At 47.0% G+C, this 25,816-nt stretch overlaps 1 protein-coding gene across 5 annotated transcripts; it reads right to left on the reverse strand.

The window, feature by feature from the left end:
* Positions 1–370: 370 nt before the first annotated feature.
* CSTF2 (cleavage stimulation factor subunit 2) lies at positions 371–25,652 on the reverse strand. 5 transcript variants are annotated; one of them, XM_061598598.1, is made up of 16 exons: positions 25,304–25,652; positions 17,962–18,040; positions 17,093–17,262; positions 16,832–16,968; positions 16,212–16,331; positions 15,923–16,078; positions 13,915–14,032; positions 11,573–11,617; positions 11,365–11,406; positions 8,544–8,603; positions 7,253–7,394; positions 6,173–6,342; positions 4,244–4,923; positions 3,206–3,331; positions 1,562–1,698; positions 371–561 (listed from the first exon to the last, which is right to left on the reverse strand). In XM_061598598.1, exons 1-15 carry the CDS (start codon positions 25,359–25,361, stop codon positions 1,576–1,578), a joined length of 2,226 nt encoding a protein of 741 aa, XP_061454582.1. In that variant the 5' UTR covers positions 25,362–25,652; the 3' UTR covers positions 371–561; positions 1,562–1,575. The 5 variants fall into 5 exon arrangements, with proteins under 5 accessions (XP_061454582.1, XP_061454581.1, XP_061454583.1 ...); XM_061598597.1 differs by having other exon boundaries at positions 8,544–8,612; XM_061598599.1 differs by lacking the exon at positions 11,365–11,406.
* Between the last annotated feature and the right edge of the window lie 164 nt (positions 25,653–25,816).

Here is a 25,816-nt window from a genome sequence, read left to right on the forward strand (position 1 = left end):
GAACTCTGATCGTGACTCTTGCTTGCCTAGGTGGAGGATAGAGAGGGATTCGTGCCACTGTGCAAAGGTAACATTTACATTCATTGCTTTACCCACGTTTTGCCTCCAGCCCTCTGAAAGTTGCCCAGAACGGAATTTGGCCCTTGGGCTGAAAAAAAAGTTCCCCACCCCTGTTTTGTAGGATGGTGGTGAAAGAGGCATGTGAGAATTTTAGTCTACTGCCTTTGAAAAAACTGGGCAGGGTGGATGATGCAATAGATTGACAAGGGCGAGAATGACTTCATGGCAGTTACAACTTTGTTTTGCATGACAGGGAGAAGCGGCTGGGGAAGCCAGTGTAGCGCAGATGTACAACAAACCAGGACTCAAACCCAGGACAAGTGTTTTTATTTGAAACACAAGGAAATAAACAAAATGGGGGGAGAATAAAAATCAACAATCAGGGGGGGGAGTACAGGAACCCCCTCCCCTCATAACTGCACTGGCTCAGACAATGAAATGGCATACAAGTGGTCTCCGGGGCCATCTCCAATGTGTCATTTTGTCAGAAGGTTTCCAAACCTAAGAGAACAAAGAATTCTGTTAGGAAGAGAGGTGTTGTCCCCAGTTCTGCCAAACCCCTGCCGAAAAACCTCTAAATGGGGATCTCGGATAGATCCTTGAAAGCAGGAGGGGGAATAGTGGTTCCATCTATCCAGCACTGATAGTAAAAACTGCAGAAAATGTGGCAACAATTTGTAAGGCCTTTCTAAGTGTAAGAGCATCTGAGCACTCTAGAGAGGCCTCTGTGCCCGGAAGGATTTAAAAAAAAAAAGGCTGGGCACCCATTGGTTTGGAGCTGCCTGAAGTAAAGTGTGATATCTTGCTCCGCTTCCAAGTACAATTCCATGGCTACAATTCAACCATTATTTTCCTTTGGCTTTTTCAGCATAATTCTCCCCATATGAAATATCTTCCAGAAGTTCTACAGAAATGTAACTGCTGTTGCAGACGCATATTAAGTAACAGTGCCACCTTGCTGACCCTTCATAGATATGTTGTACTGGGGGACTCCTCCAAGACCTTGTCTTGCACAAACCCCATCAAGAGCAAAGTTCAGAGCATGGGTGTATTTCTGAGCTCCATTTCCAAGGGGTTTGGACAGGAGAAATATCCACTGGATTTTTCCCCTTTAGTATCTTGGAACTATCTGTTGGAAACGGAAGGCAATGGGTATTCTCTCTCTGTTTTCCCTCAGAAAACCAGAGGCACTTGTCTAGTAAATCAAATAGTGTTGCTTTTGTTAACTTTGTGCCCCTCAGATGTTCTGGATGACAACTCCCATCAGCCCCAGCCAGCATGGGAATTATTGCCTAAAACATCTGGGAAGCAGCAGGCTGCCGAAGGCTGAAATAGAGGGATGCAATATGTAGGAACTGAAGAAGCTGGCAAACTTTTCGAAATGAGAAGACTGACTGAGGCTGAGAAGCAAGAGTCCTCCAAGCCGGCCTCGACACGGTCTGAGGCTGTTCCGCCGAGCCCAGTGCAGCCCCTGCCAACAATTTCTCGACTCCCCTCTTACCCAAACAATGCAAATCAAGGGGCGCTGGTGGACTTCTGTATCTGCTCTTTCAGGATCAGGATGCTCTGCCTTTGCTCTGGAGGCAGCATCGCTATCTGGTCTGCCGTTAGCTGGAGGACCTGCATGATGAGTGCAGCCTACGGGGGGATGGAAGAAACGGATAAGGGTGCACCCAGGCTTTAAAAATAAATAAATAAATAAAATTCTTAGGGTCATATTCAACTAAATCCTATTCAGAATAGACCCACTGAAATTAAATTAAGTTAGTCGCGTCTATTAACTTCAATGGGTCCACACTGGGTAGAGCTAGCATTGAACACCATCCTTGGTAACTGAATCGTTCCCTGAATCGAAAACACAATCCTCCTCAACTTTTTCAGAGGGCTTACCTTCTTTGGATGCTTCCAGCGTATACTCTCCCTCTGCCCTCGCTCCCCCCGTCCCACATAACCATAACACGAATAAGTGTGCAATGCATCCTATTTGCACTAGAGGGGTTGCTGCAGACCATTTCAGCCTTGTGTTAAGAGGTGGGCCACATAAGCCGCACCCTCAGTTAACTGGTGACATGACCGAGGTGAGTAAAATTACGCATGGTGGGGAGGAAGTATCTTGTACTACTAAACCTGGGATCGTCCAATTTAGCTGAAGGGTGGGGGATTTGGGACAGACAAAAAGAAGCACTGCTTCATGTACTGCATAGTTATAACTGTGGCGTTTGCCACCACAGGACGATGTAGCGATGGCCATCAACTTCAATGGCTCTGAAAGGAGACTGGACAAATGCATAGAGGAAAATGGCTATATTACCTCCAGTGTCAGAGGTAGCATGCCTCTGAGTACCAGCTGCTGGGCCGTGAGGGGGAGAGTGCTCCTGCTCCCACGCCCTGCTTGTGGACTTTGCATAAGCATCTGGTTGGACACCGTAGGACAGAATGCTGGACGAGACAGGCCACAGGACTCTTCTTATGACATTTACAGAGAAGCGTTAAGAGGTGGTATTTAAAAGGACAGAAAATCACCTGCACTAGTCGAAACCAGTAGGGAAATTCTTGTTCCCCGTATACTCTTTTTCATTTCAGGATTCATATGCTGCCTAGCCCAGCACAATTCAAATAGCAAAAAAAAAAAAAAAAAAAAACACCACAGAAATAAAGCAAATCACACATAAATACAAATACTAGTAACCAAATCACATAAGACCAGCATATTACACTTTAAAAGCTAGCTTCAAAAGATATGTAAAGCACATCATTTTGAAAGTCAAGAGGGGTGTGCTCGACCACACTTTCTCATTCAAGAGCCTTGGGGCCACCACTGAAAAGACCTTGCTCCTAACTGTCACTGATCTTGCCCCCAGCAGTGGTTGGCAGCACTTTCCTGAACTCCTGTTCCCAGTGTTGCTGTGGTGTACTGGGAGGGGCAGGGGCTAGATGGTGGCAAGGTGCAAACTGCTAGATTAGCTCTGCCAGTGAGTTCGCACCATGCTGGCCTCGCCCCTTCTGACACGCTACATTGATGCTGGTGACGGGACGTCAGGTAAGTACTGCCACCCCATCCTGCCGACCGCTGCTGCTTGCCTCTTTAAGAAAAGAGAGAGGCTCAACGAGGGCTCTTCCGTCGGGTGAGCAATGTTTGGCTTACCTTTTCATGATCTTGAGGTGTTACTTGGTTTTGGCCAGGGCTGAACCCTCCAGGCTGCCCAGCTGCTTGCACGCTTGCTCCTGGCATGCCTCCAGCCTGCATGGCTGCCGCTGGCATATTAGGCACCTGCAGACACGAAGGGAGAACTGGTAAAAATGTACTGCCCCCTTCCCTGCTGCGTTCATGAAAATGGACAACATGCACGTGGTGCCTTGCAAGACAGCTCCAGAGATTACGAGCTGCTCTACCGCTGGACACTAACAGCTGGGGGGAAACCACAGGAAGATGATCATCCATTGATGAGAAAAGCACAAGGACACTTAGCCTGCTGTCCCAGAAGTAACTGAGCAGTAATTCACCAAACCCCAGCCAATTTAATTTCTGACAACTGTGAAAGAAAACAGGCACCCTTCTGGCCCGTTCCCCAGTCCATGGATTTTCCAGCTGATGACTTGGAAAGGATGAGTATGTTAATGGCTAGAGGAAGCCTGGTAGCAGGAGGAGGTTGAAGAGTGCATGAAGAGCTGGCCTGGAATCCCTGACATGATTTCCACAGACAGTTCCTTGGCTCTCTCTAATGATTTCTCATACAGACTGGTTTTGACCTTGGAACTATTAATCATTTTTCTGTTGTGAAGGTAGAGGGCCTGCAGAAGTGTTTCCCTTTTCTTCCAGAGCAGGGACTGGGAACCTTTGGCCCTCCAAATATTGCTGGCGTACAACTCCAATAATCCCTGGCCATGGGCCACATTGGCTAGGGTTGATGGGAGCTAGCGCTCAGCAACATCTGGAGGGATGCGAGTTCCCCATGACTACTCTAGAGGTTTATGTGAGTGCTAGGGCAACCACTGAAGCCACTCCAGCCTTCAACAGGATGGCATTAAATATGAAGATTCCACACACACAGCCCGCCCATTTGGAAAGGATTATTATACCAATAGTTGGCATACCCCGGTGAGGCTCTCCAGGTGCTGACATCGAGAACTTGCCTGAGGACCCCCTGGTGAAAATGCAACAACAAAGAGGTGCTCCACATACCTGTCGAGGCCCCTGAGGGACAGTTGCTGCCATGCTAAGAGGCCCAGGACCTTGAATTCCTCCAGTCATCGGACCCCTTGGGTTGGGACCAGGGCCCCTAGGCTCCATGCCTCTGGGTTCCATTCCCCTTGGAGGCTCCATGCCTCTAGAAGGCTCCATGCCTCTGGGCTCCATGCCCCTAGGGGGTTCCATGCCTCTGGGCTCCATGCCCCTGGGATCCATCCCACGAGGTTCCATGCCTCTGGGCTCCATCCCACGAGGTTCCATGCCTCTGGGCTCCATCCCACGAGGTTCCATGCCTCTGGGCTCCATCCCACGAGGTTCCATGCCTCTGGGCTCCATCCCACGAGGTTCCATCCCACGAGGTTCCATCCCTCTGGGCTCCATCCCTCTGGGCTCCATCCCTCTGGGTTCCATCCCTCTGGGCTCCATCCCACGAGGCTCCATCCCACGAGGCTCCATGCTTCTGGGCTCCATCCCACGAGGCTCCATGCTTCTGGGCTCCATGCTTCTGGGCTCCATGCCTCTAGGAGGCTCCAAGCCCCGCATTTCCATCACTCTAGGCTCAATCCCTCTGGGCTCCATGCCCCTGGTATCCATCACTCTGGGCTCCATTCCTCTGGGTTCCATGCCCCTGCCATCCATGCCTCGAGGTTCCATGCCTCTTGGATCTCTTCCCCCTGCATAGAAGACCATCAAAACTAAAACACACAGTTCATTTTATAGATGAAGAAGCAAAACTGGGAGTTACCAGCCTGAGACCACGCAAGAAGCCCATTCCAGGCTTTACTGGTCCTTCTTTCTGTGCTTCGTACAAGTGCATTAAATGTGTTCGATGTCATCCTGACAGCTGAAGTTTTGTAGGCTATGCAAACTTGGGGGCAAAGACTGACAGAGCGGTAAGAAGAGAAATCAGGGACACTTGGTAAACAGCTTAGCATCTACAGTTAGGAGTATACTATTTACAGATACTTGCTTTCAATTCTCTCCTGTTTTGCACTCCCTTACATTTGCTTTTAGATCAAAAGCCACTCTGGGCAAAGATCAGCTTATTTATTTTTGCAAAATAAGTATGGTACGCTTTTAGACACAATGGGAACGATCCAGCCAAAGTAAAATCCCAGGAGTTGCAGTGATGGAGATTTAAGTACATGCTGAACTCTATTACAGAAATTGATGAGCTTCTGTGTACTTTGCCGGGGTAGCCAATGTGGCATCCACTGGATGTTGTGGATTCTAACTTCTATCAATCCCAGCCAGCATGCCCAATGGTTGCGGACAATGGGAGTTGTAGGTTATAACATCTGGAGGGTACCATATCGGCTACCCCTGTGCCACATTAGTATTGTCTACACGGACTGGCAGTGGCTCTTCACGGTTTCAGGCACTAGTCTCTGCCAGCCCTACCTGGAGATGCTGGGATTGAACCCAGGACTTTGTGCATGCAAAGCAGATAGATGCTCTACTACTGAGCTACACCCCTTCTCCTGATAAGAGATAAGCAAGAAAGGAGTTGGACCTGCCTATTGCCCCGCAAGCACCCTTCCACCATCAAGTGCAAGGAGTTTAACAGATGAACAATAAGAAGGCCTAAGAGTCACATGCTCGTCTACAAGAGGTGACCTAATCAGAAAGGTCACTTTATCTGGTGTGTCTCTTATCCTTCAAGGCTATGTAATTCAGCACTTCTAAATAGTGATTTAATCTATTCAGAGCCAATTCTATTGGTGCAATTAACAACAATGTTTATATCCTAACCCAGGCGTACACTCTGAGAGGTGGGTTCTCTATATAACCCGACTTCAGGAGATTATATTGATCTGCTAAGACTTTGCAACCAACACTGGTGAATCACTTACTTTGCTGGGATTTATACCGCTTGCATTAAATAAATGTCCCTTTTCCTTTAAGCTCGATACCCTCTCTCACCTCGGCCATCCATTAAGGGCCCTCGTGGCTCTCCCATCAAGGGTCTGGGTTCTCCCATTGGTCCACCTCTCATTTCATGGGGGGGTGGCCCCCGGTTGTCATGGCCAGGCATATGGTGCATGGGGGCGCCCTGGTGGGGAGGGCCCTGGTGTGTGGGTCCAAGGTAACCCCTGCAGAAGAGGATGGGGGAGGGAAGAGAGAAGAAAGATGTCAGATCTCAGGTCCAGTTCCCTCACACAGCAAATGAGGCGGCCAAACTCAGTCTGGACTATCCTACTTCCAAGCTCATATGACAGAATGCTCTTCCTATATAAAAACAAAAACAACAAATCCCACCCTGCAACATAAAATAAGATGGCAGGTAGAAGACTTCTAGCCTTGCCATCCTCCTAACATGCTAGCTTTCTAGCTTTCTTTCATGCAAATTCCCACTTGCGATATGGTGGCACAACCCAGGCACACCTGCCACAAAACACCAGGGCTAGAACTGGGAACCCACAGCTCTGTGTGTGTGTGTGTGTGTGGGCTTCCCTATGTTGTGAGTCTTCAGAACTGTGGTTTGCATTGAAATACACAGAGCTGTGACTAAGTACTCTCAGGGTCTGGACTGGTGCCCCCCATCCCAGCCGGCCAGGAAGGGATATAAAGGGCTCCCTGTTTGGGTTGGGGCTTTGCCTGAACAACTATGGGTCTTCTTGCCTCTGGTGTGTTTTATTGTGTCTTTCAGCTCTGACTGTCTAGCACAACTCCTGGCTCTCCTCTGCCAGATGCCGAAGCTTCAGCCCTGACAGCAGGAGAGCATGTGAATCTCCCTCCCAATGCACATCCCCTTACAAGTCTGCTGGCACAGTCCACACACAGAACCAGGCCCCAGAAATGCACACATACATAATTCAAATGAAGCTGCCGCTCTGCGCTCTGCAGCCGCACAACAAAAGGCGGCCGGGGGGGGGGGAATAAGGAGGAACAGACACTGTCACTTGTATTTTTAGAATCACTGCAAGCAGTCCAGGCCTACCAAGAGCCTACAATTCCTCCCGCTGGGCACCGACTCCACAAGTTCTAATTTGTTTTGCTTACCTGGGCTCCACTTCTCCAGTAACTGAGAGCAAAGTTCCCCCACGCGGGTCATTCGGGGCATCTCCCAGAAGGCCTCGAGGCGGTGGGCCGCTAGCTGGCATTGGCCCACGTTGCATGGGGGCCCGTGGATCTGGCATGGGCACTGTCGGGAAGGCAAGAAAGGGGGAGGCATGAAGGTCTTGGGGAGAGAGGCCCTACTGCTCAGGTTGAAGTTCATCACCTCTGTGCACCCCCTTCACCCGAGGAGCACTGTGCGCTGAGGAAGAAGCCACGACGGGGCTGGACTATCTTCCACACAGACAATGCAGCCTTGTATTGTTCCTTTTCCCCCACGATGCTGAGCCTGCCTGCTCAGGGATGAACAGAATCAAGAAAAGGAGAATGTGCACAGAGAAGGCAGGATCTTTTGGAACGCCTCTGACAAGATGTTTTGCATTTTGGTAGCAAATAGAAAATACATGCCTATTGCATTAGTTGCACTACAGATCATAGCTATATACCCCTTTAAAATCCATGGAAGCAGCAACTAAAAGGAGGAAGTTCTGGATTGCATGTATTTTAAAGGGAAAACTATGGTGCATATGGCATGCACCCTGTGTTTATTTCAAAAATGAATATTGCTCTTCTAAAAAAGATTCGCAAGGACGTATTCTGTGCTCTGGTGTCTTATCATTTATACAGTACCATCCATGTACATGGCGCTGTATAGATTGCACCCTTCCGGAACCTGGTGCCCTCCCAAGATGCCCATCAGCCCCAGCCAGTTCAGACAGGCTGGCACAAAGTAACGTATGCAACTGCAAAAACACACCACCACCACAAGTTCCCAGCCCCAAGGCGCTTACAATCTAATTTTTAACACTGGGGTGGGGGAGGGGACAAAAGAAAGAGGTAAGAAGAAAAAAGCAAGGCTTATCGAGAGGGTAGACACAGATGCCGTTACACAGATGGATTCATTTCCAAAGCTTTAGGCTTCGTATCAGGACCGTGTGCACACTACCTTATGAAGAAGCAGCCCCATCTTCGGCTGACACCATCAAGAGGCAATCACAACTGAAGCTGCAAACACCAGCAGTGAGGAGCGTCCATCCTGCGATGTTGATCAGCGCTTATAGCCCCAGGCGGCCCCTACACACTGAAGGCATCCCCCCCCCATCCATCCCTGCACGACGTCTTCTGCTCTGCTCCCCAAGCTACGAGGCCTTGCAAGCCCTAAGCAAGCCGTGGTCTCGTTACATACACCCTGCACTGCATGCAACGAGCAAGGGAAGCCAACAGCAGCTATAGGTACCTTGGACTCGCTCAATAGAGGAAGGCCTGGCAGGTCCCACGGGAGAGAGCTGCAGGTTCCCTGGCCGAACAGCAGGAAGAGAGGGAGAAAGAGCAGTCACATCAATACCAGATGTACTCGCTGCACACGGGCGGACACACACACACACACACCTGGCTAGATGATCCCTTCCCTTTCTTCTGGCACATCTCCAGAGAGATGCTTCCCTCTTAAATGAACAGGAGAGACCTCTCCATTAACCCCAAAGGCTCGAGATCTTTCTGGACCTTTATCCAGCATAAGCATTTAGTTCAGGTTTAGGGAAACCTGTGGCTCACCAGATGTTGGGAGAGTGAAGAGGAAGGCACCCCAAATGCACTGCAGACAAAGAGAGGGAAGCCCTCGAAGTGCCGAGCCAGCAACCAGCCGAAAATGAAAGTGGCAATTGCTTATTGCTTCCCTCTCTTTCTCGGCGGCTCTCCAGATGTTGATGGACTGCAATTCCCAGCAGCTCAGTGACCATGGGAACTGTAGTCCTGCAGCGTCAAGAGGGCCACAGGCAGCACCCTGTTAACTATAAAACGCTGAAGTTAAGAGTACTGCAATGCATAACGTGTGGGGCTGCCTAAGAAACAGAACTTCAACAGGCTCAGAATCAGACAGACAGCTTATTAACTGGAACCTGCATAGCCAACCACATCACTGCCCCAAGATGTAGTGACGGCAACCGACTTAAGATGGCTTTAAGTGGGGATTACATAAATTCATGATAATTGATGGCTACTAGTCAGGATGGCTGTACACTCTGATCCAGGATCAGAGGCAAATTCCTGAATCCGTCACTCTGGGGAGTAACAGTGAGGGAGGGTGATTATGTCCCACTTGTGGACTTCCTATAGGCTTCTGGTTGCCCACTGTGGAAAACAAGACACTGGGCTAGATGGGCCTTTGGTCTGATCCAGTAGGGCTCTTCTTACCTCCTTATCTTGCCAGTGCTTAAAAGCCTGTTTGCTTCTGGTGTGATCTGTTGGCTGTCCGCTCCCATGCAAATCAGTCCAATTGTTAAGATCTTTTGCTGAGGTTCTGCTCTGGGCAGTTCACCCCCTTTTGGAGGCAGGTTGAGGAGCTACCAGAGCCAGAGCCCTCTCTGGGGTGGCACCCTGACTTTGGAACAACTGCAGGCATATTCTCAACAGGTGCCTATGTTACATTCTGGTAGGCCCCAACTAGATATGCTTTCATTTGCCTATCTTTCTGACAATCTTTCATTTGTTTTTTTCTTTAATTGTGACTTATTTTCTGTTTTACTGGCTGCTGCTTTGCTGCCGTTCTTATTGCTGGTGTTTACATTATTTGCCATAAATAATGCAGCGGGGAGAGTATTGGGGAAAGGTGGAATATAAAGCACATCACTTAGCAGAGCCAACAAAGGCTGCAAAGGATATGCAAGCCTGTCCAGGAGAGACACTGCTAAGAAACCTGTTGGTTAATTTGTTTATATTTTATGTTTATATCCTGCCGTCCTTTAAAAGGTTCATGGTTCTTGTTCATCCCCCGTGCTATCTTCACAACAACGCTGTGAGGTAGTGGCCCAAGGTCATCCCGCGAGCTTCATGGCTGAATGGGAATTTGAACCTGAGTGTCCCCAGTCGTAGTCTGACGTTCCAACTATTATGCCACACTGGCTTTCAATTTAAGCACATTTAAGGAATGTAGAAAGGAGAACGTTCCCCCGATACAACAACAATAAAAGGACTGACATATAAGAAGTACAGAGCCCTGGTTTGCACATAATGCTAGCCCATGGTTTGTTTAATTATGAGTTGTCCCACAGGTGCTCAAACAAACCATGGCTTATTTCTCCAGTGTTTGTTTTGTTTTCCAGCTGCTCTTGCCTCGTGCCTTTGTAGTTTGCTGAACGTTTGGGTGGCGTGGTGAAACAGAGTCATGGTTAAGGATGGGTGCTGGGTTTGCATCTAATGCCAAGCCATAGTTAAAACAAACCACAGTTTTTTATTGTGGTTGGTAGGCAGTAAACAAACCATAATTAAACTGCTGGGCAGGGTTCACACATAGCACTGAGCCACAGTTTAGTAAACCATGTTTTAGCATTATGTGTGAACCAGGCCAGAAAAATAAACCAGGATGGGCCACGTAACAAAAGTGCATGGAGATGCTTGGGTATGAGACGTGAGGGACTCGGATACAAAACCGCTAACTCTGCAATGAAGCTCACTAAAGCTGCAATCCTTTGCACAGTTACTTGAGAGTGAGCACCACTGAACTCAAGGGTGACATGTTTCAAATTGGGCTACAGGTTCTCTTTCTTAGCCGCTTATTACTGAGAATAATAACCGCTAAGAATAATACTGTAACTTGCCCTTGGGACTGAACAGGGAAGAAGGTTAAATACATACAAAAATACATATTTATTTACTTGTTATGGCCATCAACATCATGATCTGTTGATGAGCTTCTGGGAGCATCTAGATGTTTGAGCTAAAATGGGATCTTCATCTGGCCCAACAAGGCAAATATAATTTTGTTTTGTTTTACAGAACCAGAGACACATTTCAGTGCAACCAGGTGGAAGAACAAACATGCAGCAACATCTCCCGACACAAACCTCCTTGGCCTCCATCACCAGAACAAAGCAAGCCCATTAACCTTGTGCGAAAGAAAAAAAAAAAAGGAGGCTGGCAAAGCATTTCAAGGAGTGATGGCGCCCTCTGCTGGCTAAATGAAAGAAAGCAGGCAGTAACTTGGTTCAAGCGCTATCAACCAGACCACAGAGCCCAACCAAGGGGTGTTTTTCCTGTTTTCTGCAGTGCATGCAAAGTACCTGATGAAGCATTATTGGGGAAAGCATCACTCTCATTGTCCACTAAGCACAAAGAGAAATGGAGGGGCAGAGTTATAGAGAGCCTGGGATAGTGTAGTTTTGGGGGAGGGATACCCTGATACGAGACTCCCTCCCCGCCCCAAACTTGTCAGCAAGTCAGCCTGCAAAGTGGGAGCCCAACCAGACATTGATGGATTATCTGCTTTACCTTGGCCACGTTCTAGGAGCATCGGGCCACCTCCTGGCATGCCCCCTGGGGAGAAAAAGAGTCATGTCAATCTTCTTAAGCACAGGAATACATCTGGCTACGTTCTACTCACAGTAAACCCACTGAAATTAATAGACCTAAGTTAGCCATGCTCATTAATTTCAATGGGTCTATTCCGAGTAGGACTAACGTTGGATATGACCCACTGGGTAGTATATGGGTGAGGGTGGGGAGAAGCCAGAAAAACATAAAAAGCAAACTTAACGATTTAAAACCAGCCTTGTAAATCAGCCAGCATAGATTATTCACCTGCCATTTTTATTTATTTATCTTACTAGCCTGCTACGAGGCTAAATGCCTGCCTTTCCATGCTGGCTGTGGAAGAGGGGAAGCCATGCTTTCCACAGCCTGCATGGACATGCAAGCTCTTAGTGGGTTAATAAAAAAAGAAAAAAGCCTTCTGCCGAGTGGCCCAGTGGAAGACGGACTGCTGTGTTTCCTTCTTCCATGTCTAGCACAGAAGCCAAGTGGGTTGCCGGAGGAAGGTCAGAGCAATCCATCCCTCCTTCCCCAGCCATCTCACTCGCTAGATGCGATTTCCAGGCTGCCTGCGTTGTCAAGCGAGTGGTTAAACACAAAGCTAACTTAAAAACAGCAAAGCAGAACCCCAGCAACACCTGTGTAAGACAAAAATAAAGCCAAAACAATAAAACCCAGAATATTTTACTCTACCCTTCCTAGGCTTCCGCCATCCACCCGGAAGCACAATTAAGCTTGCAACAGCATGCTTCTTCCAGAGAGATGGCTGTGTGTCTTTGCAGCAATTATAAAACAAGCAGAAATCTTGTGGCACCTTGAAGGCAAACAGATTAACTACGATGGGGGGGGGAGGGGAGGAAATCTGCCCCCCCCCCAAGATATTGCTGGGTTACAACTCTCATCAGCCTTCACTGCTGTCCATGCTGACTGGGGCTGATGGAAGCTGGAAAGTTCAACAATGTCTAGAAGGCCCCACAGGTTCCTCATCCCTACATTATGGCATAAATGTTTACGGGTGACGGCAAGCATGTTGTCTTGCATCTGTTGAAGTGGGTTCTCTAGCCCAGAAACATTTATGCCGTAATGAATCTGTTAATCTTTAGGGTGCCACAAACCTGTTAACCTTAGAATTCTTTCTCTCTAATGTTAGATGTCTGGGTGTGTGGACAAGGAGCAGGGGGAGTTAATCCGAGGTGATAGAGAGGGATGTTCAGATGCCCCCCTCTTATATTACTTTTTCACAAATTCCAGGGCTCAGCTAGAAATGAAAGCAGGTTGTGGGGTCAAATCCTGGGCTCAAATAACCCCTGTTTTGAGCTACTTATCAGAGCCATCAACTGATAGAATGAATTAGGCTCCAAAACTGCAAAAAACAAATTTTGTATCAAGTAGAAGAAACTGACATAGGACTGTTAAAAACATGACAACTGCTTATAGCAATTAATACACCCATTTAATCTAGCCTTTCCAACCTGGTGTCTTCCAGATGTTTTTGGAGTATAACCCCCATTAGCCCCAGTCAGGGACGACAAGAGTTGTAGTCCAACAACATCTGGAAGGCACTAGGTTGGGAAAGGCTGGTTTAATCACATACCAACAGCTGCAGGACTTGTAGAGACTGCTGAAATCCATGCTAATATAGCTCTTGAGTAAGGCTTTGTGGAAATGGGTTTGAGTAACTGGCTCTACCTGTCCGTCATTATTGAGTATGGTCCTTATTTGGGATTTTGTGGAAGTGAAGTAAATAAACCAGAGATTTTAATTTGTTTAAAAAACGTTTAAAAAGGAAAAATTAAAATGTATTACAATCCTTCATATCAGATCTCTTGTTGATCAGTGGTTCCCAAACATTTCCGCCCCCATGGACATCTTGAAAATTGCTGAGAATCATGATGGACCACTCAATGATTTTTTTCTGTGTTGTAGCAATTGTAATGCACAGTGCTAGATGCTGTATGATTTTTAATTGTATTTTTACAGACACACCATGGACCGCCTGAATGAAGCTCGTGGACCACAGTTTGGGAACCCCTGCTATAGATTATAAACGTTAATTGTCTCAGATTTCTACCTGGCTCAACAGTCTAATCCTATGCATGTTTACTCAGAAAGAAGGCAACCTGTGCTCCATGGAGCTGATTCCCAGTGAAATGTGAACAGGATTTGCAGTCTTCCATTAGTTGCCATCTCTGGCCAAATTAAGCCTTTCTTTCCTGAGGTTTCCAACATCTGACCCAGTGACTCCAGCTCAAGAATTACACCTGCCAAATCACGGACAAATATCTGCACACTGAAGAACTTACCTCCTGGAGCCAAGGGGCCGGGACCAGGTACAGAGGTTGGCATCTGGCCTGGGGCTGGCACTCCTCCTTGCATGGGTGGCTGCATCAGAGGAGGGGCTCCATTGACATGCATACCTCCCTGGTTGCAGAGAGGGGGAGAGAGAGGGGGGGAGAGAGAGGGGGGAGAGAGAGAGCAAGAGAGAGAGAGAGAGCACACATCAAGGCCTTATTCTCATTGAGGTGGTCAATCTGCATCTGGGCCAAGTCAGACTGCATGTGGGGGTTTGCATGACTGTTCCTCCTTATTCCCCTCAAATAATAATAAAATCCATGCACACACACAAAGAAGGAACATCAGGTGAAAGAGTTTCCTAGCCTTGCCACCTTCCCTGACATGCTAGTTCTCAACCTGCAGGAAATAGCTTTGTGCAGTGGAGCGCTCAACCATGGGAAACACTGCCTCCCCACCCCCACCCCCGGAGTCCACAGGTTGCCCACCTCAATGCCTCACTCAGCAACACACCTGAGAACTTCCCAGCCTTGTTCTACAAGCCATTTCCCCAGCAAGCCCAGTGTCTTCCCCTCCTCTTGCAACATCCTTGCACAGGTAAATACACAAGAACCACCTGTTACAAGTGACCATGAAGCATACACGTACCCGCATCAGCACCCACCCAAGGCAAAAAAAAAAAGAGTACTTCTTCTCACAGTGCATAGCTAAAATGTGAAATTCGCTACCACAAAATGTAGCAATGGCCGCCAACTTGCTCGCCTATACAAAGGGATTAGACAAATTTATGGGAGGATAAGGCTCTGGTCTGAAGCTAAGCAGGGTCAGGCCTGGTCAGTGCCTGGATGGGAGACCACCTGGGAACCATATGTAAGCCGCCTTGGGTCTCTATCATGAAAAGAAAGGCAGGGTAGAAATGTAATAAATAAAATAAAATAATTAATTAATGGCGACTGTATCATTATGGTGTCATTATGGCTGTATATTATCTCCTGAAACAAAGCCACAATGCCTCTGACCAGGGCTGTGGAGTCGGAGTTGTGGAGTCAGAAGCAATTTTGGGTGGAGTCAGAGTCGGTAGAAATGTACCGACTCCGACTCCTTCATAAATAGCAAATGTATATTAACTAGTAATAACAAATTTACTGTAGTAAAATGGTAGCACAAGGCATTTCATCACCACCACGTGAATCCAGAGCTTGGAAAAGTTACTTTTTAAAACTACAACTCCCATCAGCCCCAGGGATTGGGCTCGTGAGAGTTGTAGTTCAAAAAAGTAACTTTTCCAAGCTCTGGATTCATGTGGTGATGAAATGCCTTGTGCTACCATTTTACTACAGGAAATGTGTTATTACTAGTTAATATACATTTGCCATTTATGAAGGAGTCGGAGTTGGAGTCGAAGGTCCGGTGTACCGACTCCACAGCCCTGCCTCTGACAGCCATTTTCTTGAGGACAACAGCAGGAGAGGACTATTGCCCTCATGCTCTGCTCATGGGCTTCCCAGAGGCATCCGATTAGTCCCCGTGGGCAACAGAATGCTGGACTAGTTAGGCTTCTGGCCTGTACCAGCAGGGCTCTTTTTATGTTCTCAGTACAAACTGTTCTTTTCCCACGAACACTTAAGAACATGCACTCACCCCTTCTCCTGAATTCACACAAACCTTCTTGTTCTACTAACTTTTTACTGATGTGCCAATGTACTCACCATCTTCATTCTTTCTACTTTATTAACCCATTAAAATACTAACATTATTAGCAGTATTATTACTGAACTATTAATTAATATGAATGCACTAATTAAGTCTTTATTAATTTTATCACGTGTTAGATATATTTACAGCCAATTAAGTTTTAAATAAAATCATCATCATCTTCATAAAAGAACGGGAAATGACACGTCCCTTGAACACTCACAGACCATGACATACACAGCAATGCACATACTGTTTAAAATTGGAAGCAGACTCAGCACACAGAGTAAGGGTAAAATTCGACCCAAAGCAAAAGCCTCTTACTATTGGTTGTGGCTGGGAGGAGGGGACGTTTGGCTGGTTCATTGGTACATTTGGACCAGGCCCAGGTCCAGGCCCAGGCCCAGCCCCTGGCCCAGGACCTGCTTGTGGGTTGCCTGGAATCAGAGCCGGGACGGTGGTCTGCCGATGCAAAATTTTCTAGGGATGGAAAAATGGCAGTGAAAAGCTGATAAGTGCACCACGAAAATGCGCACGTTGCAAAAACACACAGGCCTCTCCCCAGAGCCAACATCCCCCCTCCCCAAGGCAGGAGAGGTTGCAGCAAGCGTACCAGAGCAATCTCCGGATCAACAATCCGCATCACCACTTGGGCTTGCAACAGGGCGTAGGCCAGCTGAGGGTTCTGCAGCAGCATGCTCCGGGCCTCCTGAGGGCTGTTCTGGACACACAGCTAAAAAGAGGAAGAGAGAGGGTGAGGAGGCGCACATGGTGGCTGAACTGGCATCTCCCGGCATTTAGAGCGTTTCTTCCCCAGCCCAGGATCCGACAGCTCACTTAGAACCACACAGATAACTCCAGAAACAAGACTTGGAAAACCCAGTAAGACCGTGCAGGCCTTTAAGCACTTCCTCCTCCTCCTCATTATCATCATCAACAACAATAATAATTTAGTTAAAAACAAACTATCTTCTGTCAAACGAAAAGTTAAAGGAGAGCTTCATTATACGTCTGCAACCCTGCTGTGGCTTCTGTGCCAGTCGCGGAGGAAGAGGCTTCCGTCTCCCTACAACTAGTATGGAAACCAAGCGATTGGTGGAGGAAGGGCAGAGGGATCTGTCCCACCTCCACCAGCATGCTCACTCGCCTACATGGAATTCCTAGTCGCCTATGGCCACCAGGTCAGCTGTCAAACACTCGCCTGGACAGCTCTCTGCCTTGCCAGCCACTGACCTTCATCTGCTTCATCAGCTCAAACATCTGCTCAGGTGGAAGGCTGGCCACGGCCCTGCTGATGGACTCGGGAGCGTCTTCAGGATTCACGGGGTCTCCGTAGGGAGACTCTATGATGGGGGCACCTGTGCCCAGGCCTAGCAGAAGAGATTGGGTGGAACTTTAGGGCCAGAGATTTTCACCTCTGCGCATCTTGATGGGCAGCCCATCTCTGCTGACGCCTTCACCCCACCCCACCTTCCCTAAGGCATTCCGACTCACTCTTTAACTCCTCTTTGTTTTTCTCGCTGGCTGCATTGTCCACACGCAGGGCTCTCCCACTGAACTCGCGCCCATTGAGGTTCCGCATGGCGCTGAGCGCCGTTTCCTGGTCTTGATACTCACAGAAGCCATAACCTTTTGGTTTGCCCGTCTCTCGATCATATACCAATCTAGTCAGCAAGCACACAAAAGGGAAATTTTAACAGGCAGGAAGACAGGGGAGGGAGGGGAAAGGGTTTCAGGAAAATTGTGCAGGGGAGAGATGCTGCAGTTAGGCTCATTGGCTATGCTGTCCTATATAGGAAGCTTCCTTACACAAGGGCAGGCTATTTGTCCATTCAGTCCAGTATTATGTACTCTGACTGGCAGCATCTTTCCAGGGTCTCAAGCAGAGAAGGGTCTTTCCCCGCAACTGCTACCTCAGGGATGGGGAAGCTGTGGCCTTCCAGATGTTCTTGGACTACAACTTCCATCATCCTGACTGCTATGGCCAAGGCTGATGGGAGTCCAACAACTTCTGGAGGGCTACAGGTTCCTCATCCCCGTGCTATCTAATCCTTTTGGCTGGACACTTATGAATTAGATTTATATCCCACCTTTCCTCCAAGTTGGCATACCGAGTCACCCCATTTTATCTTCATGACACCCCTGTGAGGTAGGTTAGACTGAAGGTATGTAAGGAACTGGTGCTGGGACCTTCTGCTTGCAAAGTAGTTTTACTTCTCAGTAGTATTTCTCAGCCAAAATCCCTCCCCCAAAGATCCTTTGATCCCCTCCCCAAATATCCCAATGCCACCCTCATCTAGCTTCTCAGCCCTTCAGGTTCAGTTCTCTCAATTCAGGAAATCCTAACAGTGAAGTTTTCTCACCTGAAACTAACGACAGGTCCAACCTCTGAGAAAATGTCCTTTAACTGCTCCTCTGTGGCCTCATATGGGATGTTCCCCACTGCAGGAGAGAGAGAGAGGGGTGGGTGGGGATTGTTAGTACCTGCAGCATCACTGGAATAAGCTGAGCATCTTTTCAGACACAAGTTAAGGCATGCTTGTTCCATCGGGGTTCTGGAAAGGGAAGATAGTTTTAATGTTGCTTTTGTGTAAGTTTTGCTATTTGGATTAGTTTACACTTGCCAGCATTGTTTTAACTGGATTTTTAATGTATTTACTGAAATGTACTGTGCCTCGTCCTTATGTTGAAAAACAGTTAAGAAATACTGTTGGGAGGTGACAACAAAGATGAGGGCAACAGAAGGATCAGTAAGTGGTCAGAAGCAATCAAAATTACTTCTTGCATGCTACTGTTCCAAGCAGCCAGGAATGGTCACATCTCTTCTCATCGCCCATAGTGAAACCTCTTTTTGTATTCAAAACCAGGGAAACCTCAACTTAAAGGTGGGTTTAAGCAGGGCTGTGGGGTCAGTATGTCAAACCTTCGACTCCGACTCCTCTATTTTTCTACTGTCCGACTCTGACTCCTTCATAAATGGCAAATGTATATTAATAAATTAATATTAAAATATTAATTTTATTTTGAAGTCGGGAGTAATTTCTACCAACTCCGACTGCACCCAAAATTGCTTCCGACTCCGACTCCACAGCCCTGGGTTTAAGGTTAAGCGCCCCGCCTAAGATATATGATAGCTAGAACAAATAGCATGGCTTTGGAGAGCGGGGGTTGTTATCCAGCTAAGTTCTACTCAAGTAGACCCATCAAAATGAATAAATCTAAGCTAATGCCCATTCAATTTCAATGGGTCTACTCTGAACTTGACTAACACTGGATATAGTCCTGGGATTCTTAACAGTGCAATCCCATGCAGGTTTACTAATAAATTATCCTATGTTAAATTAGTCTTACTTCTAGGTTAGGACTGCAGCTTAAGCTCTTGATGGAATGCTGGCTCCAGGAACGGCATCTATTTATGTCTGCTCCTCACTCATTTCCCTCAGCTGTTTTGATTCTAAGCAACAGGCTAAGGTAAGGAAACAGGCTGCAAATGGGCTGTTATACAGGATCTGCAGGTAGATCGACTTGCAGAACTTTTGGAAAGGGGATTGGCGGCCCAACAGATCACTCTGTTATTCAAACAAACGAAAGGACATTTTTCCTGGCTGACTAGCACAGATCTCCCTGTACAAGCTTTGTTAGAACCCTCAAGGCACTTTTCAGAGACACCCGAGATGTATGAAAAGGAGCAGAGTTGCACACAGTGCATTGTTGCATTACACTCCTACTTCTCCCCACACCTCTTTAATGCTGTTCTTTCAAGAGGAAATGGCTAGAAAACTGGACACACTGCCAAGGTGAATGCAGAAATCTACAATAGTGCGGGACAGAACATTTCTGCAGATGGGCTTATGTAACACTCACAGAGAGATGAAAATCCCAAAAGCAAGTGTAGAAAGGTGTGTGCAAAGTATATTTCTTCCCCAATGCATCCGCCTACATATACATATATAAAGGCTGCATATCCTAGGTCTGAACAGGAGGAAGTAGTTTTTCTTCTCACATAAGAAGATAAGAGTTATCTGATGAAATTGACTGACATAGACTCAAGACAAACCAAAAAGATGTTTTTCATACAACACATAACTCATTTATGGAACTTGCTGGCACAAGGCATGGTGACAGCCACCATCTCAGTCGCTCTTAAAAGGAGATTAGATAAATTCATGGAGGACAAGGCTGTCTTTCAATGGTGACCAGTCATGACAGATATATGCAATCTTCAGGTTCAGAAACAGTATGAGGCTGAGGAACAATAATAGAGGACTATTGCATCCATGTCCTCCTTGTGGCCTTGGTGCTTGGATGGCCACCGTGGAGAACAGGATGGACAGATGGACTTTTGGTTGGATCTAGCAGGGGTGTTCTGAGAGAACGCATGTTCTTACAACAGCACTAACAAAAGTCTGTCAATAGCTATTAGGTCTGCTAGCTAAATGGAACATCCACATTCAAAGGATGCATACCACTGAATACCAGTTGCTAGGAGGCAATGGATGGAGGAGATGGCTATTGCTCTTACGCTCTGCTTGTGGGCATCTCAGAAGCATCTGATTGGCCACTGGGGGAAAGAGAAGAGTGCATTTGATCTGACCCAGCAGGGCTCATCTTATGTTCTCATGGCACATTCTATATGACTGAGACAAAATTAATTGAAGGAACTTGTTTTAGCCAGTTTTTTTTTCAAGTGTTGAAAGGAAAGAGAAGCGTATAGAGCACAGAAATATAGGAAACCGATTTCCAAGTATTAAAAATGTGTTCATCGTGATAGTTAAATGCCCTGTAAATCCTTTTCCCTCCCCTTCTTCTTGAATCAGGGGCTTCTTGAGTCCATTGCCATTCCACTAACTCAATAGCTGATGCGAACCAAGGCTGGTCTTGATATTTACACACACATTACCCCAGATGGCGCTTCTATTAAGGTATAACACACAAGTCTTAAACACCAGCAAATTTTGAAAAAGAACACTCTCCAAAGACTAATATAAAAAACTAAAGGAAACTGAATCTCTCCTTTCACCCTCAAAGAACTTTCTGTTGGTAAAAACAGACACACAACTTTGTTTGTGGAAATGATGATTTAGGCAGTCAGAAAATAAAATTTACCAGCCCCTCTCCAAAACGCTGCAAACAGTATACCTAAAATGCCATTTCATCACAGCCGGCCAAAGTATACTTGTCCTCTCCAGCTGTGCTCAGCTTCCTTCCACTGCAGAAAGAAAAGCAATCCAAGGACATGTTTTACATCTTGCATCTGATGTAGTCCATGAAAGCTTATACCCTAATAAATGTGTAAGATGCCATAAGACTTTGCTGTTTTATAATTAAAGCTTAAAACTCCCAGTTCCCTCCCACAGTTGCTATTACCCAGATTAAGGCAATAAGCAGGCATTCCAGAAATCTAGCACCATTATGGCTCTCTCCCACATCATCATCATCATTATTATTATATCCCACCCTTCCTCCCAATAGGAGGCAGAATAATCTGGTAAAAGGATGCAATCCTAAATGTATTTACTTGGAAGTATTGCAAAGTATGAACAGGGCTTGCTTCTAAGCAAATGTGTTTGCAGTAGAGACTGGCAACATGTACAATGAAGGATTATTTTTTCATTCTGCACCATCTACCTACCATAATTTTGAGCAATGCTTTGAGGGCATTCCTGGCTCAGCCCCTAAGTCCATCCAGTTCAGCATCCTGTCCCCAAACAGCTGTCACCCAGATGCTCTGGGGAAGTTTGCAAGCACAGAGGCAACAGCCCTCTCCTGTTTGACCTTCTGCTTTATTGATGACTGTTCCCAGATCACAGGAAGCTGCCTTACACAGACCCTTAGTCCATCTAGACTAGAGCAACACTATCTACAGCAACTGGCAGCAGCACTCCACAGCTTCAGACAAAGTTTTTGCCCAGCCCTACCTGGAGATGCTGGGCATTGAACATGGGATGGAGCGACTCCCTTACGAGGAAAGGTTGCAGCATCTGGGGCTTTTTAGTTTAGAGAAAAGGCGGGTCAGAGAACACATGATAGAAGTGTATAAAATTATGCATGGCATTGAGAAAGTGGATAGAGAAAAGTTCTTCTCCCTCTCTAATACTAGAACTCGTGGACATTCAAAGAAGCTGAATGTTGGAAGATTCAGGACAGACAAAAGGAAGTACTTCTTTACTCAGCGCATAGTTAAACTATGGAATTTGCTCCCACAAGATGCAGTAATGGCCACCAGCTTGGATGGCTTTAAAAGAAGATTAGACAAATTCATGGAGGACAGGGTATCAATGGATACTAGCCATGATGGCTGTGCTGTACCACCCTAGTCAGAGGCAGCATGCTTCTGAAAACCAGTTGCCGGAAGCCTCAGGAGGGGAGCGTGTTCTTGCACTCGGGTCCTGCTTGCGGGCTTCCCCCAGGCACCTGGTTGGCCACTGTGAGAACAGGATGCTGGACTAGATGGGCCACTGGCCTGATCCATCAGGCTCTTCTTATGTTCTACCACTGAGCTATGGTTCACTCATCATCTGGATGAGGCATTTTCCATTCAAGTTTCCACTCAGCCCACAAAACATTGTTTTCATTCTGAAAGCAGCAAGGCAATAAGACTAAGTGGTCACTGAAAATAAGTTGGGGGGGAGGAAATCAAAGGACCACAAATAGGTCTACTTTAATTGAAATGAAAGGCTATTAGGAGTAAAATGGTATTTAAAATAATTCACATTAGAAACAGTGCAAACACAAGGCCACATTGCTAACAGAAGTATTTGTTTCCCAGTCCCCAATTTACAGAGGCAGTGACAGAGCAGAGAGTTTTGAAGTGTTTTATTTAGAACACGTTATCCAGTGAGGAACAACAGACACAAGATAGATCCTGAGTGCTGGATCCTGTGTTATCAACTGGCTTTTAAAATGTTTGCGCTCAATTTTAGGCAAGAGACAGTAAAATATGTATGCATTTGAAGGCAATGACTTAGCAAGCAAATGGTAGGGCACCCCTGCCCCAAATCTGTATGTCTGCCACCTGATGATGCATGTGGAGAACTATATGTGCTGAGGGAGAAAGAGGGAGAAACAGGAATAAAAATTATGCGCCGACAGTAAAGAATTAAGCTTGTCAGCCCCTTTCTTTCAGTAGCAGTTGTTTTTAAAACTATACGAGGGAACCTTAGATGCCTTGGAAGTATACCAGAGGCTCCTCAATGAGGAAAAACAGTACAAGCAGCCTTGAAAGACAAATTTCCCACTACTAGAGATAATTTGCCTCATAACACTAACGAAAAGACAGGGTTTTGGGAAGGAGAACCAGTGAATGAAAACTGTTTATCCCCAGTTCCACCTGCTGCTTCCGCCCTACAGGCTCCTCCCCAGCCTTTTCCCCATCCATTTTACCCCAGTAGCTGTGCCTGAAGACCAGCAATAACTCCTCAGCTGGAGGGAAAACACCTTGAAAAGAAGAATGGCTTATCACCCTTTCCCAATGATTCTTCCCTGAAAATATCCTGCACCACATGAACTTTGCATATACAAGTTTAGGAACCCATGTAATTTCACCTTCCAGTGATGCTCAAACAGCAAAGCTCAATAGCCCTGTCCAGGCTCTCCTGGTGAAATAAGTGTGCATCCTAGAACTTCTGCCCCACGATCTGTGGCAGGGGTTCCTCAGCAGGCAGGGTGATGTAAATAGGTTTTACAGGCATGCCCAAAGCTTAGAGAACCCTAGAAATTGCAACTGTCTGTGGGGCTTTACCAGTGCAAACCCAGTGTAGCTCACTCTATGACCTACTAGTTGAACAGACCGCTGCTCAACCAGTGCAACACCTGAACAATTGTTTTTCGTCACTGTGAAGGAACTGGACTTTGCTGTCCTGGACTGTCAATAGGGACAATGTTTTTTATGGGATGCTGTGTATAATATGGGAATGCATATTTGCACTTGTCTATTTGTTTAGGTAGTTATAGGGTTAATTAGCTCAAATGACCTGGTCCAGCTGATCACATGACCTGGTCTGGGAGCACAAGGCAGAATAGATACCATTGCAGAAGTGTGGGCAGCCTGGCCCATTCACGACTTCCTGTGACTTACTGGGGAGGGGCATATGATTGACAAAGTTTTTATTAAGGAACAGCCATCCTTTAGTTCTTTAGAACAAGGTGTCTTCTCATGGTGGGTGCCTGGGAGAGACAGACAGAAGTTTGTTGAGCCTGGAAGGGAGGCTTCAAGGAACTATGGGAGAGTATAATTCTCCTGAGAGCCTAGTGAGTCTAGGGAATGTTTAGACTAGGGCAAGGAGATTGTGTTTATCCAGTTTTATTTTGGTTTTGCTTCAAAGGGGAACACACTGATTTTCTGTAATTTCTCCACAAGGATATTCTGGGTTTCTTGTATTTTTTTTTTCCTGTATCACATGTGGTGGCATTTTTCTGCAAGTCCCATATTTTTTTTTCCATTTTGGTAAACTCTTTAATTTTATAATGTTTATAAACTTGATGTGGTCTCTCTCTATCTCTCTGTTTCACCACTCATGCCTGAAGCCGTTATATCATACTACCTCAAGAAGCTGTGGGGAGACCCAAGAAAGGTTTTTATTACTGTTGTCATTATTAGGCTGCCTATAATCAAATGAAGCACCCCTCGTTTGGTTGCAGCATACCATTAAAGGGTGGGCAGATACCAGAGGGGTACACTATGTTGTGGCCAGATTTCCCTTCCCCAGGTAGCCAGAAACCCAGGGTGGCTGGGTGTGGCTGTCACAGTCACCCTCCCAATTCTACAGGTTAGGAGCCATTTGGAAGGGGGGGGAACACAACTGTCCTCACAACCACAGAGCCTCAGGCAGGATCAGACAGGCATCTATTGGTAGATCTGACTGATTTGCAGTACAGCAGCAAGTATTCTGACTCCTATTTGGTTAACAATAGCAAAAACACCTTCTAGAGTAGGCTGTTCAGATGAAGAAAACTAGGGTGGAGGGACAGAAGTGGGTTTGTGTGAGACAGGACTGTAAGCTCACTTCTGGTGTGGAAGACAAATTCTTAGTCTGAGAGGATGTGCTCAGAGGAACTCTGTTCCTCAACAATGGTATATCCTCCAGCACTTTTTGCACTTGGCTCCGACCAGTGGATCTCAGGGTTCTAGTAAAACAAACAAACAAAAACAAAGCAGATCCCACAAGCCTGAATTCTGCACACCAGAAGCCTAAGGCCCGGATGGGGAGACTATAAATGAGACATATCAATACAAATGTTGATATTGTTCCCCCTCCTTGCCTGCCCTGTGGCAACTCAAAGCCAGCAACGTACCATAAGGACCAGGCATAGGGAACCTGCGGCCCAACATATGTTGAACTACAACTCCAGTCAGCCTCGGCTAGCATGACCAACGGTGAGAGATGATGGCAGCTGCAGTACAACATCTGGAGGACCACGTTCGCCAAGGTGATACCCTCCAGATGTTTTGGACTACAATTCCCACCATGCCAGTCTAGCACGACCGTGTCGGCTGGGGCTGATGGGAGGTATAGTCCAAAACATCTAGAGAGCACCAGCTTGGACTAGAGCATCGGAGCAGAACTGAGCGTTGAGTCTCCATGGAGCTAAAGGCGGTGGGGGGGAGGAGTCAGAGGAGACTCCGCTCGGCTCACCCCCCCTCCACTAAGCGGGGTGAGTCGTGCGCGCGGGCGCCCCCTCTTCCCGCCCCCTCTCTGCCCTCACCAAACACAGAACGCAGGGACCGGTCCACCGCGGGGTCCCGCACCGACAGCCCCGCCATCTTCCGCCTTCTCCAGCTCCTTCACCCCACTGCGGCTTCTACCGCTCGGTCCGCCAAGCTTCCGATCCCTTCGCCAAAATGCTCCCCCTCACTTCCTTTCCTCCGAGGTCCAACTTCCTTTGCCCTTACTGCCAGAAACAGTATCCCTCAACTTATCGTTCCTCTTCTACGCTGTGTGATTTTCGTTTTTGTTGGTAGTCTCCGCCTCTCTCACGTTGCTTTACAAGAGTGTGGAAGCTAGTGGTGAAGTTAATTTTTGAAAACAATTTTTCCTTTCTCTCTCCTCCCGCACCCGCAACACACACCCTGGTGTTTTCAATGCACTCCGATATTCCTAGCCGCGGTTTCTATAACCGGGGGCGGCGAGAGAAACCTGTTTTTCTAATTATGGGATTGGCCGCTGAAATCTTCGGGGTGGGTCCCGTTTCAGATCCTACACTAAGGCTACAATCCAA

Source organism: Rhineura floridana, chromosome 16 (assembly GCF_030035675.1).
Source record: "Rhineura floridana isolate rRhiFlo1 chromosome 16, rRhiFlo1.hap2, whole genome shotgun sequence".
NCBI lineage: Eukaryota > Metazoa > Chordata > Lepidosauria > Squamata > Rhineuridae > Rhineura > Rhineura floridana.

What these genes read in the sequence shown, in the direction of transcription:
- CSTF2 (XM_061598597.1), bottom strand. Translation starts at nt 25,361, where the DNA reads ATGGCGGGGCTGTCGGTGCGGGACCCCGCGGTGGACCGGTCCCTGCGT. An exon ending in TTGATCCGGAGATTGCTCTG is followed by an intron (nt 16,079 to 16,211) that starts GTACGCTTGCTG and finishes TTCCATCCCTAG; the next exon opens with AAAATTTTGCATCGGCAGAC. An exon ending in CTCTATTGAGCGAGTCCAAG is followed by an intron (nt 7,395 to 8,543) that starts GTACCTATAGCT and finishes CCTTCCCGACAG; the next exon opens with TGCCCATGCCAGATCCACGG.